Below are 16,099 nucleotides of genomic sequence, written 5' to 3' on the forward strand. Positions count from 1 at the left end.
AGCATGAGCTTTGAAGTTGTTGAATTCATTGAGTGCGGTTGTAAGCTTCATATCTTGAGGTTGTTCAGTTCCCTCATACACGTTTTTTAGCACATCCCAGATCTCTTTAGCTGACTTGCAATTTATGATGATATTGAAGTTATCAGGAGCAACTCCGCATGATATCTCATAAAAAACAATCGCATCATTTTCCATTTTATCGAGATCATCCTTCGTGGGAGGATTCATGGCTGGTTGACCGCCTCCAAGTCTAACTGTGGCACCGTCGGTTTGAACTAGAATGAGAACAGGGACATGAGGTCCTTCTTCCACAGATCTCCATACATCTCTTCCAAGTCTTCGTAAATACCTTTCCATTCTTTGTGACCAGTGATGATATTCATTTGCCACAAGCATTGGAGCTCTATTCAAACCACCAACATTGTTTGAAACATTGAGAGATAATTCTTGTGCCATATTTCCTTGTTTTGAAAAAGATTTTTTTTGTTTTTTTTTAATAAGTGAGCTTCAGTGGTATAGAGGGCTTTTTAAAGATATCAGAGTTATTTCTTCAATACGCAACCACTTTGGCCCTGATACCAATTGTTGAGAGAAAAACTTGAGTCACACTTGAACAAACGTTAGAACAAGTAATAATGTGGAATAAAGTTTTACTCAAAGGATCATTAAAGCTCAATAATAATAATAAGCTAGAGTTAGAAAGTTTGAAGGTTAGATGCGAAAATATAAGGAAACGTAAATGACGACAAGTGTTATATCAAGTATACACATAAGTTGATACATAATGAGAATTGCAATCAATCCAAGTTAATAAGTGATATCAAACATAGTGATGAAATCTGGAAAGACTTCCTCCGAAGAGAGATTTCAAACAGTTAACATTATATTAAAGTGATGAGTAAGAAAGGGAGTAAGATAAGCAATGAGATTTAAGATGCATGAGAGATGTATATTCATACTAAAAATAAGAACTCCTTTTATAGAGTCTAAGAGATTACAAGGGTCCTACCTGTTAAACGTTTCCATGTAAGACACACTTGGTAAAAGAAAGTATAGATAAAAAGATAAAGAAAAACTAAGATAACAAAGCTTGATAATAGGATCTATGGTTGGGTGATTTTGACTGCGGATGAGCTTAATCGCTAATTGGTTGCGGATCAAAAGAAGGATGCGGTTTGATGAAGTTAAAGAGGGTCACTTTTATGTTCCAACATACACTTTCCAAAGCGTATCACGCCCTTCCATTATGAGACCTTCAACATAAAACAGTCACCAACCTGGAACTCCAAGGGTTTTCGACTTCTATCGGCGTAGCTCTTTTGTCTATCCCTGTAGGATTTTAGTCATTCTCAGGTTTGTACGATCTTTCCGGTGGTTTCTCGTATGATTTACGGGCCTGTGAGAATGTTGTCGGGGACTTGCCCTTTAGCTAGTTGAATTTCACCCACCTCATCCCAACACAGAGGGGATCTGCACATATAGCCATAGAGGGCTTCAAAGGGCGTAGCCTTGATACTGGTGTGATAATTGTTGTTGTAGGAGAACTAGACCAAGGGAAAATGGGTGTCCCACGAATTGCCAAAGTCTATAACACATGCCCTCAACATGTCTTCAAATGTTTGAATGGTCCTTTCACTCTGCCCGTCGGTTTGCGGATGGTAAGTTGTGCTCATATTCAGCTTAGTTCCAAGAGCCTTCTATAGTGACTGCCAAAATCTCAAGGTGAATCTGCTATCCAGATCAGAGATAATGGACACATGCACACCATGCAGACGGACTATCTCTTGAATGTAGGTTCGTGTCAGTCTCTCCGTCTTGAAGGTTTCTTTAATTGCCAAGAAGGGGGCGACTTTAGTCAATCTGTCGACAATTACCCAGATGATGTCGTACCCACTCGTAGTCTTGGGTAATTTAGTGATGAAATCCATCGCAATTCGATCCCACCTCCACTTAGGTATTTCTGGCTATTGAAGTAGACCGGAGGGCTTTTGATATTCCCCCTTCACCTTAGCACAAGTCAGACACTTGCCCACGAAGGTAGCGATCTCTGCTTTCATATTTGGCCACCAATAGAGCTTTTTGAGATCTAGATAGATCTTATTTGAACCAGGGTGAACGGAGTATCAAGTCCTGTGAGCTTCGCTCATGAAAACCTCCCTTTAACCATTGAACTTTAGGGTCCAGATCCAATTCATGAAATAGTAGACTTGATCTCCGTTGATCTCTAATTTCTTTTCCATTCCCCTCAAAGCTTCATTCGATATGTTCTCTTCTCTCAAGGCTTCCAGCTGAGCCTATTTGATTTTAGTGGATAGGTAGGAATGGATAATCATAGTCAATGCCTTCACTCTGTTGCCTGATTAATCCTTTCAAATGACGGCGGTTGCTACCATATTGGCCTTGCCTGGATGATAGCGTATTTCACACTCATAATCATTGAGTAGTTCTACCCACCGCCATTTCCTCATGTTGAACTCCTTCTGATTGAAAATGTGTTGTAAGATCTTATGGCCGGTGAAGACAGTGCATGTGGTTCCATAGAGATAATGTCTCTATATCTTTATTGCGAAGACCACTACTCCCAACTCCAGGTCGTGAGTTTTATAATTGACTTTGTGTGCTTTCAACTGTTTTGAGGCATGATAAATGACTCTTCGTCATTGCATGAGTACACAACCTAGGCCCTGATTGTGTGCATCACAGAAGACAATGAAATGCTCTGTTCCTTCCGGCAGAGACAAAAGAATTTCAATAGGTTTAAAGCTTATGCAATTGATACAACCCAAAAGATTTCCACATTTTGTAAAATAATTAGATATTTTATACCTTTTGTAACATGCTGGGCAAAAGGGACGTTTTCAACTTACAGTCATAATTGCATGGTTTTCAGATCAATATATGAACCAAGTACATAGCATACATCCAAACTATAATAGGTATAGTTTGGGATTTCAATACACAGTTTTACAAATTTAGAGCTTGTACATTAACAAAAACATAAAATATGGCAGACTTATTTTCTGATATACATTGCTACATTCGGATTTTAAGAGTGCAACATTAAATAATTATTTATGTATAATTATTGTTACACTACAAGTATACAAGCGGATTCAAATACAAGAGAACAATACAGAACCACAGGAAAACTAGTTAATATAGGATTGTGAGACATATCTTCAATTGTACCCATTGGGGTACGGACTAAATCCTATCATTTAGTGTAACCGGAGTCTCCTGGAGTGAGAGCATGAGATTTCTCAATAGATCTATTCACAACTGACAATCCCACACCTAAAACATTAGCTACAGTTAGGCAGGCATGCCAAGGGTGAAAAATATCATACCGTTCGACGCCTGAAGTACATCGCAGAAGTCATCAGTCATATCAAGCATGGTTATACGACTCATAATAGTATAAACTAACCTTTGTTTACATGATTTCATTCTTCATTAGTGTTATTTTAAGTAATGAAACTACTATACATACTGGTGGTAACCAGGGTTTTCAAAAAGAACATTTTATACATTACTGGTGGTAGCCAAGGCTTTCATTTAAAACAACATTATACAAAATAGCTAGTAGTAACCACGCATATAACCTATTGCTTTATGGAACACTCTAACGAACATATACATTAGAAAATATGGATTTTCTTGAGAAGCATACAAACATTCTTTAAAAATTCAATGACAGGTTTACATTACAATAACATTTTTATGAACTCACCAGCATAATGTTGATACTCTTTCAAAATCGCTTGTATTCTCAAGAAATCAGTAGACAGGTACACCTGCAGGCTTTTGAGAAGACTGAGCGTATATAGTAACGTCTTTTATATTTTACTATATTTTTTATATATACAAACTATGTATCAAACAGATGTAAATACCTATATTTCAATGTAATGGTTGTGTTTACTTTAATTATTGTGTTGTATTTTTTTATAATGTACATGACGTCCTCCACCCCCGAACATTTCCACCACATAGTTTTTATACATCAAAAGTATAGTAAAATATAAAATACATGACTCTATACGCTCCGTCTTCTCAAAGGCCTACAAGAGTACATGTCTACTAATTTCCTGAGAATACAAGTGATTTTGAAAGAGTATCAACATTAAGTTGGTGAATTAATAAAAAAAAATTGTAATGTAAACTTGTCATTGAATATGTAAAGAGTGTTTGTATGCTTCTCAAGAAAATCCAATATTTTCTAATGTATGTGTTCGTTACGGTGTTCCATAAAGTAATAGGTTAGATGCCTGCTTACTAACAGCTGTTTTGTATAATGTTTTTTTTTTAATGAAAACCCTTTGTATGAAAACCCTAGGTACCACCAGTAATATATAGAATGTTATGTTTGAAAACCCTGGTTACCACCGGTATGTATAAAAGTTTCATTACTTAAAATAAAAGTAATGAAGAGTGAAATCCCATAAGCAAAGGTTAGTTTATACTATTCTGAGTCGTATAACCATGCTTGATATGACTGATAACCTCTGCAACATTCTTCAGACGTCGGACAGTATGGTATATTTCACCCCAGGCATGCTTGCCTAACTATAGCTAACAGTTTATGTGTGGGATTGTCAGTCCTAAATAGATCTATTCACAAATCTCACACTCTCCCTCCTATAGACTCTGGTTACACTAAATGATAGGATTTAGTCTGTACCCCGAAGGGTACAATTGAAGAGATGTCTCACAATCCTGTATTAACTAGTTTACATGTGATTTTGTATTGTTCTCTTGTTTTTGATCTGTTTGTATACTTTTAGTGTAACGAAAATTATACTGAAATAATTATTTAATGTTGCACTCTTGAAATCCGAAAGGAGTAATGTATGTCATAAACTAAGTCTGTCATAGTTTATATGCTTGTTAATGTATAAGCTCTAATTTTGTAAAACTGTGTATTGAAATCCCAAATTATACGTATTATGTTTGCATGTATGTTATCTAATTGGTTCATATATTGATCTGAAAACTATGCAATTATGACTGTAAGTTGAAAACATCCTTTATGCTTAGCATGTTACAAAAGGGATAAAATATCTAAATATTTTATAAAAAATCATTTAGGTTGTATCAATTGCATAAGTTTTTAAACTATTGAAATTCTTTTGTATAAGTTCGCAAAATCATTTGTATTTGGCTTGTATTCCCCCATGAAAACGTTAAAAAGAGTAAAAGCATAGGCTTATGAACTCATTGTTGATTGTGTGAAGGTGTCGGAATGTGAAACTGGAATGAGGACCCTCGTGTTGTTGAACGCCAATTTAACGGAATCCTAATAATAATTAAACATATATATGTATTTTATTAGTGAAACCATTGATTATAGTGTAAGAAAACAGTTGCTTTTGGTTTACAAATGTTACCGAGATTTGCGATGTAACAACATAATTTTTCAAAACAATTTTTCATTTCTTAAAACATAATTTCATCCAAATCAAACCATAAAAATACAATGTATCATAATCATAATACAAAACATGTCAAATCCCAAGATCAAATATATCCAAATCCGCCTACGTGTGTGTGTACGAGTCATGCAGGTGCCTTCCCACGGTCCTCGCTAGTACCTGAAACACATAACACAACAACTGTAAGCATAAATGCTTAATGAGTTCCCCAATATACCACTTACACACATACGCCCTTCCAGGCCATGACCTTCTGGTCCATGTGTCTTAGTGGACTTCCGTCCCGACCCGGTAAACCTTCCGGTCCCACCTGTGTCCACCTTCCAGCCCATAACTTCCTGACCTTCCAGTCTACATAATAATGCCTTCCGGCCCATAACATAATGCCTTCCGTCCCAAATCAAGAATAGCATACATATCGCATACAAAACATGCAACTTAACATACAGTGCATATATCTTATAGCATACTAAACCTTCCGGTCACACGTAGGTACCCTTCCAGGTACAGTATAGTGAGAAGAGTCACCTCGTATGATGTCTAAGTCTCACGTGCTTGAATTTCTGAATCTCGTAACCTCGACCTAGCCTCGCCTAATCACATCAAATAATCATTCTAAATCATTAAAGTCTCTCAACGCTATACTATATTCCTTCTAAAATTCCACAGAAGGGTAAAAGACCATTTTACCCCTCCCTGACCCAAAAGTCCACATGTTGAATAAAACCCTAAAAGTCAACAGCAAGCAGTACGCGGGGCGTACTCTTGCATTCTAGAAACGGGGTACGCAACCCTTACGCGGCGCTTATTGGGATTACACCCAGCGTAATGCCCAGTTTCTTTGTTCAACACATTCAACTCTTAAACAGTTAAGTCTTCATCCAAACTTTAGATCCGACCCCTCTAATATGTCTTAAACCATAAATTTGGAACCTCTGCATGGCTGTAAAGGTCACTTTGTGCTCAAAACACCTTTCCTCTTTCCATACTGAGACTATAACTCATGCATGCCACAAGATCCACGTCCAAGACTCGATTTTTATGACTCCTCAACACATTTTACACTAGAAAAGGTCAGATCTACGCTTATAGAGACTCTTTGCACATAAACTCTCCAACTTTGAACCAAAAACCCTAAAAATGGTCCAACAAGCAAAACTTATGAAGAACAATGAAATCTTTGAGCTTTTTACCTAAGGAAGGATCTCCAACCACTGTAGAACTCGGATCTACACTTTTTCTTCAACTTCTAGCTCCAACAATGGCTCCTTCTTCTCCTTCTTCACCTTGAAAAGACAACTTCAAGCTCAAAACCTCACACACAAGCTAAAGCACGAATCTTAGCTCTGCAAGGGCTCTCTCAAGGGTGTATGGTGGCTAGGGAAAAGGACTACATGTTCCTTTTATAGTGCAAGGCCACAAAATAGGGTTTTGCATCTGGGCTGGTTATGCCCAGCGTAACCTTGGGTATGCCCAGCGTACCTGGATGAACACGCGTATACATTAAGCGTGCGAGTACGCGCGGCGTATGCCCTAGTACGCCCAGCGTACTCACCAATTCATCTTTTCAACTTTAAGGGACTAAAATGCCAACTCTCCAAAATAGAAGGGCCATAAAGCTAACCTGGATTTCGGGCTGTTATGTCACACCCCCGAACCGAACGGCGGAAACGTTCGAGGGCTCTTCTGACTCAAATTGAATACCATCACAATGAATATACATGAATCATAACACAAATCATCACCATGCATTGGAATATTACAACTGATATTGTTTACATTCAATACATTGTTTAAACGTTACAATTCCATAACATAGAATGTCTAATAGATAGCTTAAGCAAAACATCATGACATGACTTGGTACTTATTCTCCGGCTTACCTGTTACCTGAGAATACAAGTTATTTTGAAAACGGTCAACATATGAAATGTTGGAGAGTTCATAAGTAATGTTATGGAAAAATGATTTTTGTGAAGTTTGAAAAACCCAGAAAATCCGATATTTTCTGAAAAGAGTATCTGTTTATAAAAAGTGTGAAGATCCATAAATATGCTTGTCGATTTTGAAAACATGTATAATTGTTGAACTTTGTATACATCACACAGGTGAAAATGTCGAACTTTCCGGGAAAACCCGATGTTTTCCCAATGCGCAAATTACATGACTTGTTTATTGTTATACCGATATGACGAATGTTTTTTATTACCCAGGTGACATTGGATTAACTAGGGTCTGTTTACTCGAATTCTCATAAGCCCAACAACCGAGGAGAAAGGAGAGTACAAAGCCCCCTTTATTTCCATAAGTTATTCAAGGCTATCGGGAATGCGAAAGGCACTTGGCCCAACTCGCATTTGACTTCTCGACCTCACTAGCAGTACTAATGGACCATTAGGGCCCAATAGCACAATAGAGCTATTGAAAGTCCTTTTACATGTAATTGGGTCGTAGAAGGCCCATTAACATGTAAGCACGTTCCCTTCGGGCCTAAAGATCATGTTATTGGGCTAGCAAGGACCAACAAGCATGATTTGAAACTTTCAAGCCCAAAGATTGAATGTTGACTCCTCGTAGTTATCACGTGTTTATTGAAATACTATGGTGTATTGATTTTTGTTTTGTTATTGATTCGAGACCGAATCTATTCATTTTGTAACGATATTGGTTGTTGAGAGTGTATTTGTTTTTACGTTTCGTCGGTAGTCGTGAATCTTGTATTTTTTCTTAATGAATTAGTTTGTTTAAAAGTAAGACTTTTACCTTTTCACAACCTTTCTTTTATAAAAATAGCACTTTTAGTCCTTTATGTAAAAAGAATTTCATTTTTAGTCCTTAGAACATTATTTTGACACTTTTGTATCATAAACTTGTTGAAAAGATATTTTTAGCCAAAATTTATTTTGTAAACAGCTTTAGTCCTTCCAGATTGATGTTTTCTCGGTTAAAACCGTCAATTTCGCAAGTTTGACAGTTTTGGCCCAATATAGAAAAATTTTACATTTTTGATCCTTTTTGAATTTGAAAAGAATTTTTGACCATTGGGATAGTTTTATTACACTTCAAATCCCTTGATTTACAGAAAATTGCATTCTTAGCCCCTCAAATTTGAAAATCTCGCAATTTGAAGCTTATTGGGCCGAGAAGCCAACTTTTAGCCCATTAAATCCAAAATTTACATTTTAAGCCCCTCAAAAATGTTGATGTTCAGAAAATTTATTTTAGAAACTGTTTGGACCCTTTTGACCCTCCAGAAATGGTAATTTGTCGGTTTGGTCCCTAAGTTTTGTATTTTTGACTTTTTATGTCCAAAAATGGATTTTATGTTCAAGTATGTTCATCCTAACCATATAAACTATTTTTCTTGACTTGATTAGTGAAAATATTTTAAGTTATGTTTATTTCCTTCCTCATGTTTTAGATCTCGGTTTTACACACTTGTTGGATAACATATTCATCACAAACACATAATATCACACACATACATGCATCAAATCACACATAGCATACATTTACACATACATCTACACATTTACTTGTATTGTCCCCCCATAAAACTCATAAAAACCAAAAAGAAGGGTGTATGAAACTCACCTTGGGTGTGGTTTCGGTTTTGAAGAAGATTTGTAGAAGTTTGGTGCTATTTTCGGCCCTAGCAAGTTCCTTGGATGGATCTCGAACTTAGTGGGTTCTAAGATGCAAGATCATGAGCTTGAATGGATTAAGAGATGATTTTTGATGAAAAGAAGTTGCTAGATTATGAATCTAAGTAATATCTTACCTTAGATGATGAGTTTTTATGGAGAATATCCTTGAAAGGCTTCTAGATATCGAAAGTTTTGAAGAAAAGAAGGGAGATGTTCTTGAAGACTTAGAGAGAAGGGAGTGAATTTTTGTGAGTGTATGTGTGTTGTGTTCGGCCGAGAGCAAAAGAGAGAGGAGAGAAGAGAGGTTTTTGAATTGATTTGCATGAATACATGAGCTGGTGCATGGGAACATGAGAAAATAATGCATGGTTATTCCATGAACAATTGTGAGGTGGCATAGGAAAGTCAACACCTCCTCTTGGGTTGGGCTTGGGCCAAGAATAGAGATGGAAAAAGATGAGGTTTGGGCCTTATATGCTTAAGCCCATTTCATGGTTTATGTTAAGTGATGTTTGTCCCAAATAATTATAAATATGATTTTTATGACCTATGAGGGCTAACTTTGGTTAATTATGGCCCAATATGGTCCATTTAAATATCTTATTTCATTCTAGTCCCAATAAGGCCCAAAATATTAAAATAAAGATAGTGGGTCCAATTAGATCCCATTCAAGACTTCTAAGCCCATGATAGTCCAATTGAAAGCTTATTGGTCCTTTGAGCCCAATAAGCAAATTCTAATCCAAAATGGACTTAAACAAGGATTTCTAAGGTTTCCAATTGTTTGTTGACTATTTGAAATGCTCGTATGAAGTGTTTGATTGAAATTTTGTTGTCATAGAGTAAGCATCATGCATGCTTTCATGTTTTTGATTCATAATTGACATAAGTGTTGTAGTTACAATGCACCAAAAATTTCTTGTTGTGACATGTTACAATTCTCCCCCACTAGAACCAGACTTCGCCAACTATTTCGGATGTTGCTCTCGCATTTCTGAATGTGACTCCCACGTCAGCTCGGACCCCTTCCAATGTTGCCACTGAACCTGCACCAACGGTATCTCCTTGTTCCTTAGAACCTTGATCTTCCGATCCAGAATCGCAATTGGTTTCTCAGCATAATTCAGGCTTGCGTCCACCTAGATAACCTCTAATGGTACCACTGCCAACTCATCGGCAATACACTTCCTCAGCTGTGACTCGTGGAAGGTATCATAAATCTGGTCCAACTCCACAGGTAGCTCCAAGCGATACGCTACCTTGCCCACCCTCGCGATCACTCTAAATGGACCAATATACCGGGGTCCCAGCTTGCCCCTCTTCTTGAATCGGATCACTCCTTTCTAAGGAGATACCTTCAGGAGCACGAAATCACCGACCTGAAATTTGAGTTCGTATCGTCGCCTATCCGCAAAACTCTTTTGGCGACTCTGAGCGGTCAATAACCTCTGTCGGAACTATTGTATCTGCTCTGTTATCTGAAGCACTATCTATGTACTACCCATCACACGTTGCCCTACCTCGCCCGAGCAAATGGGGGTACGACACCTCCTTCCATATAACAGCTCAAAAGGTGGCATACCAATGCTCGAGTAATGGTTGTTGTTATAGGAAAACCCAGCCAAGGGAAAATACATGTCCCAACTTCCGCCGAAATCCAATACAAATGCCTAAAGCATGTCCTCGAGCGTCTGAATCATCTGCTCACTCTGCCTGTCGGTCTGTGGGTGGTATTCGGTACTGAAATGCAGCCTCGTACCCAACTCCTCGTGAAACTTCTTCCAAAATCTGGAAGTAAAACGCACATCTCGGTCTAAAACAATCAAGATCGGAACTCCATGCCGCGATACCACCTCCCTCATGTATAACTCTACTAACTTTTCAGCAGAAGAGCTCTTAGTGATAGCAAGAAAGTGAGCACCCTTCGTCAACCGGTCCACAATCACCCAAATCGCATCGACACCCCTGGCAGTCCTCGGCAATTTGGTGATAAAATCCATGGTGATATGTTCCCACTTCCACTCGGGAATCTCTAACGGTTGTAACTTACCATGCGGGTGTTGGTGCTCGGCCTTAACCTTGCGACAGGTCAAGCAGCTCTCCACGAACCATGCAGAACATCCAATGTATCATAATCATAATACAAAACATGTCAAATCCCAAGATCAAATATATCCAAATCTGCCTGCTTGTGTGTGTACAAGTCATGTCAGCGCCTTCCTACGGTCCTCGCTAGTACCTGAAACACATAACACAACAACTGTAAGCATAAATGCTTAGTGAGTTCACCAATATACCACTTACACACATACACCCTTCCAGGCCATGACCTTCCGGTCCATGTCTCTCAGGAGACTTCCGTCCGGACCCGGTAAACCTTCCGGTCCCACCCGTGTCGACCTTCCAGTCCAAAACTCCCTGACCTTCCGGTCTACATCATAATACCTTCTGGCCCATAACATAATGCCTAGCTTCCGGCCAAATCAAGCATAGCATACATATCGCATACCAAACAAGAAACTTAACATATATTGCATATATCTTATAGCATACCAGACCTTCCGATCACATCTAGGTACCCTTCCAGGTACAGTATAGTGAGAAGACTCACCTCGTATGATGTTTAAGTCTCACATGCTCGATATGTCTGAATCTCGTAACCTCGACCTAGCCTCAGCTAATCACATCAAATAATCATTCTAAATCATTAACGACTCTCAAGGCTATAATATATTCCTTCTAAAATTCCACAGAAGGGTAAAAGACCATTTTACCCCTCCCTAACCCAAAAGTCCACATGTTGACTAAAACCCTAAAAGTCAACAACAGTCAACAGCAAGCAGTACGCGGGGCATACCAGCTCCTGTACGCGGGGCATATTCTTACATTCCAAAAACAGGGTACGCAACCCCTTACGCGGCGTGTACTGGGATTACGCCCAGCGTAATGCCTAGTTTCTTTGTTCAGCACATTCAGGTCTTAAACGGTTAAGACTTGCATCCAAACTTCAGATCTGACCCCTCTAATATGTCTTAAACCATAAAGTTGCAACCTTTAAGCCTTTGCATGGCTGTAAAGGCCACTTTGTGCTCAAAACAACTTTCCTATTTCCATAATGAGACTATAACTCATGCGTGCCACAAGATCCACATCCAAGACTTGATTTTTATGACTCCTCAACACATTTTACACTAGAAAAGGTCAGATCTAAGCTTATGGATACTCTTTGCACATAAATTCTCCAACTTTGAACCGAAAACCCTAAAAATGGTCCAACAAGAAAAACTTATGAAGAACAAGGAAGGCTTTCAGCTTTTTACCTCAGGAAGGATCTCCAACCACTGTAGAACTCGGATGTACACTTGTTCTTCAACTTCAAGCTCCAACAATGGCTCCTTCTTCTCCTTCTTCACCTTGAAAAGACAAATTCAAGCTCAAAAACTCACACACAATCTAAAGCACGAATCTCAGCTCTTCAAGGGCTCTCTCAAGGGTGTATGGTGGCTAGGGAAAAGGACTACATGTTCCTTTTATAGTGCAAGGCCACAAATTAGGATTTTGCATCTGGACCGGTTACGCCTGGCGTAACCTTGGGTACGCCCAGTGTACCCAGATGAACACGCGTATAAATTAAGCGCGCGGGTACGCGCGGCGTACTCCCTAGTACGCCCAGCGTACTCACCAATTCATCTTTTCATCTTCAAGGGACTAAAATGCCAACTCTCCAAAATAGAAGGCCATAAAGCTAACCTGGATTTTGGGCTGTTACATGCTAGGATCTGAAAAATCAGGTTTTCAGCTAATGTTCATTGATGGTGTGCCTAGGGCAGCACATCAGAGCCGCATCCAAACCTTCGAGTCGAGCACACCAGCCTGGCTCAGCCCAGCAGGCTCAGTGCCCGCTAGCGCCCCCTGGAGCGAAACGCCCAGGTGGAAGGCTCGCGCCCGCCAAGTGACACTCCTTGCTCAATGACAAAAGGTACGGTCAGGAGACAAACAGTAGGATCAGAGCATTACCGTCATAGCCAACGAGAGCGCTCTAGCAGTTGAGGGCGCATGACCCTCCAATCAGCGTCTCTGATCCTGTCTCCCAAAAGCGATCTCGTCTGGTACGGACCAGGCAGGAGCGCTAGGTATAAAGGATGCACTCTCAGACCAACGAGGTAAGTTCTCTGGCCCTTCTAGAGAACGCATACACAACCCCTAAATCATTCCCTAACTTGACTGTCGGAGTGTTCTTCCGAGAGCCCCTCCCGGAAAGCGGCTGACGGCCCTTGTTCTCTGTGATCTTGCAGTGATAACCAGGCAACCAAGAAGAGTTCATCCGTGAAGCAGAAGCAAGGTATTACGAGGGACAAGGTTCAATCATTTGGCACCATCTGTTTGTGAGATGAAAAACACAAGCAAAAAGCACGAAAACAAACATCAATGGTGTCCAATGGTAACGAGGGACAACCAACTAGTCCCATACGTCCCATGACGATGTTGGATGAAACACCACCGCCTACAGCGACCAACCGGGCCGTTTTGGGTGAAGGACGTTCTACAACAGCTACCAGAAATGTTTCACAACCATGATTTCCTCAGCAAGGATCAACTCCGGTGGAGCTACTTCTGTCTACACAGCTTTAGATGTTTCCGTTCTTCGCGTCGCCGCTGCAAAAGGTACGAGCAATCCACTCGACAACACCCCCATGGAGCCACATTTTCAACATTTCACCGTCATTTGCAACACCATCGCCATTTCAGATGTTGGGTGGAAAGAGTTCCGCAACCTTATTTCCACCATTGGCTCAATCCATGATGAACCACTCACCACCCATTTACCGGACGGCCAGTACATGGACCGGACCGACTATCCCTGCCAACAACAGCCTGCAACAGCCGGTAATGATCAACCCCGCTACATCCATACACCCTTTCTCCACTAGTTATCCCCTCCAGTTACCATTCCATCCATACCCCTTTTACGGACCAAGTTCGGACTACCTCACGTCACTGCCGTATGGTATGAACTCCCAATTACAGAAGGGGACGTCGACTATCCCAGGCCAGGATCGTTTTTCCTGAAGCGTAATGTCTCCGTTCGTCAGAGAGCTATTGGATTATGAAATACCAAATACCGCAAATCTCCCGACACTCAAAACGTATAATGTAACCACCAACCCGGACAGTCACATCGACACATACGAATGGATGATGACGTCGCTAAAGCTTAACGAGAAGTTATGGTGCACATACTTCCCGACGACACTCGATGGCAATGTCGGCACGTGGTTCAAAACGTTACAATCGGGCAGCATTTCAAACTTTTCTCAACTCAAATACCTTTTCCTCACGAACTTCACGCAGTTATGCAAATACAAAGGGGACTCTCATTTCATTATAGGTTGTAAGAAAAGAGAGGGGGAAACTGTGCGAGAATACTTTACAAGATTCACAAATGCCACGTTGGATGTACCAGGGCATGACGAAGGCCTTATAGCCGGTGCCTTCCCATGGGGACTCCTGCCAGGCCCTTTGTCACAAAAACTCGTGGGAAAGAAACCCTTAACACGAGCCGAGTTGAAAGAAAGGGTAGACCGATATCTACGGAAGGAGGATGGTGAAACAGCCAAGCAAGCCTACTTGAATGCCATGACGACCAGGCATCACCACCCGAGTCATACGGACTTCCAAGGGGGAGGAAGACACTATGGCCAAGCAAGAAGACCACTGATGCATTTCCGACCATTTGTTAAAGACGATAGATGGGGTCGCCACCCAGAAGTGTACGCGGTGTCTGAGAAACAGCAGTCGGCCAAGGCGCCCAAGAGTCAATACTGTTCGGTACTAAAGAAGGAGATGGAGGAGAAACAACTCAAAGGAGATCTGGTGGAGGTGGCGCGAAGCCTGTACGCCAAGTTTGATGCTGAGAATGCCAAGGGCCCACCCCGCGAAGGGGTTCAGCCCAGGGAGATATTCATGATACGTAGTAAAAGAAGTAGGGAGGAACAACGGGGAGAGCAAGCGACCGTTAAACCTTCAACACGCGCGCTCACGTTCTCCGTTCAGGATCCCCGGCCGGATGGTTGGAAAGGTTACAACCCGCTGATAATACAAGCATCTATCATAGACGTGACTATCCATAGGGTCTATGTCGACACTGGCAGTTCAGCAGACATCATCTATGAGCATTGTTTCCGGTTCCTCCCAGATTGCTGGAAAGACAACTTGCAACCTACGACTGGTAGGCTGGTGGGATCTACCGGCCATAGCCTATGGCCGCTGGGCACAATCCATCTCCCCCTGACAATCACTAGCCATGACAAGAAATGAAAGAAAACTGCCTTGATAGACTTTGTGGTCATCCGACATTCAGCAGAACACAATATCATCCTAGGAAGGACAGCCCTCTTGAAGCTAGGGGTGGTACCATCAACCATGCATGGGATCATGAAATTCGACACACCGAATGGCGAAACCACGATACTGGCCACTCCGCCCAAAGAATTGCAATGCTATACAGTCATGAAGCCAGCAGAAATAACCAAAGGGTCCAAAAGACCCAGGGGAAGTCCCATAAAGGGGAAGGATGTAATCAATGAAAGATACCCTGATCAGCCGGTCAGCGTTGGATGTGACCTCCCAAATCACACGAGAAGACCGCTGGTCGACTTGCTCCAACGCTACAAACATGTGTTCGCATGGACTCCTACAGACATGGTGGGAGTAGAAAGGAAGGTCATCGAACATAAACTGAAGATCAGGCCAGGGGTAAAACAAGTTAAGTAGAAGAAAAGGGTCCACGGGGGACCGTAATAGGGCGATCAATGCAGAAGTGACTAAGCTGACGGAGGACGAGATATTGAGGGAGGCAATATTCCCGATGTGGATTGTGAACCCATTTATGGTTCGCAAAGAGGATGGATCATGGTGTATGTGCATAGACTTTTCCGATCTAAACAAGGCGTGCCCTAAGGATTGCTACCCGCTCCCGGAGATCAATCAGAAAGTAGAATCGCTACAGGGATTTAAGCT

General features: G+C 40.9%; 1 protein-coding gene across 1 annotated transcript; it reads left to right on the plus strand.

Moving 5' to 3' along the window:
- The first annotated feature begins 14,155 nt into the window (after nucleotides 1-14,155).
- Nucleotides 14,156-15,397, plus strand: LOC145040432 (uncharacterized). The gene has a single exon (XM_078988362.1). The coding sequence runs from the start codon at nucleotides 14,156-14,158 to the stop codon at nucleotides 15,395-15,397; it is 1,242 nt and encodes a 413-aa protein (XP_078844488.1).
- Nucleotides 15,398-16,099: the final 702 nt, after the last annotated feature.

This window comes from Lactuca saligna, chromosome 4 (assembly GCF_052625555.1).
Source record: "Lactuca saligna cultivar CGN05327 chromosome 4, ASM5262555v1, whole genome shotgun sequence".
In the NCBI taxonomy this organism is placed as follows: Eukaryota; Viridiplantae; Streptophyta; class Magnoliopsida; order Asterales; family Asteraceae; genus Lactuca; species Lactuca saligna.

Bases quoted from the DNA above. Each gene is read 5' to 3' on its own strand.
- LOC145040432 (XM_078988362.1), top strand. From the start codon at position 14,156: ATGTCTCCGTTCGTCAGAGAGCTATTGGATTATGAAATACCAAATACC.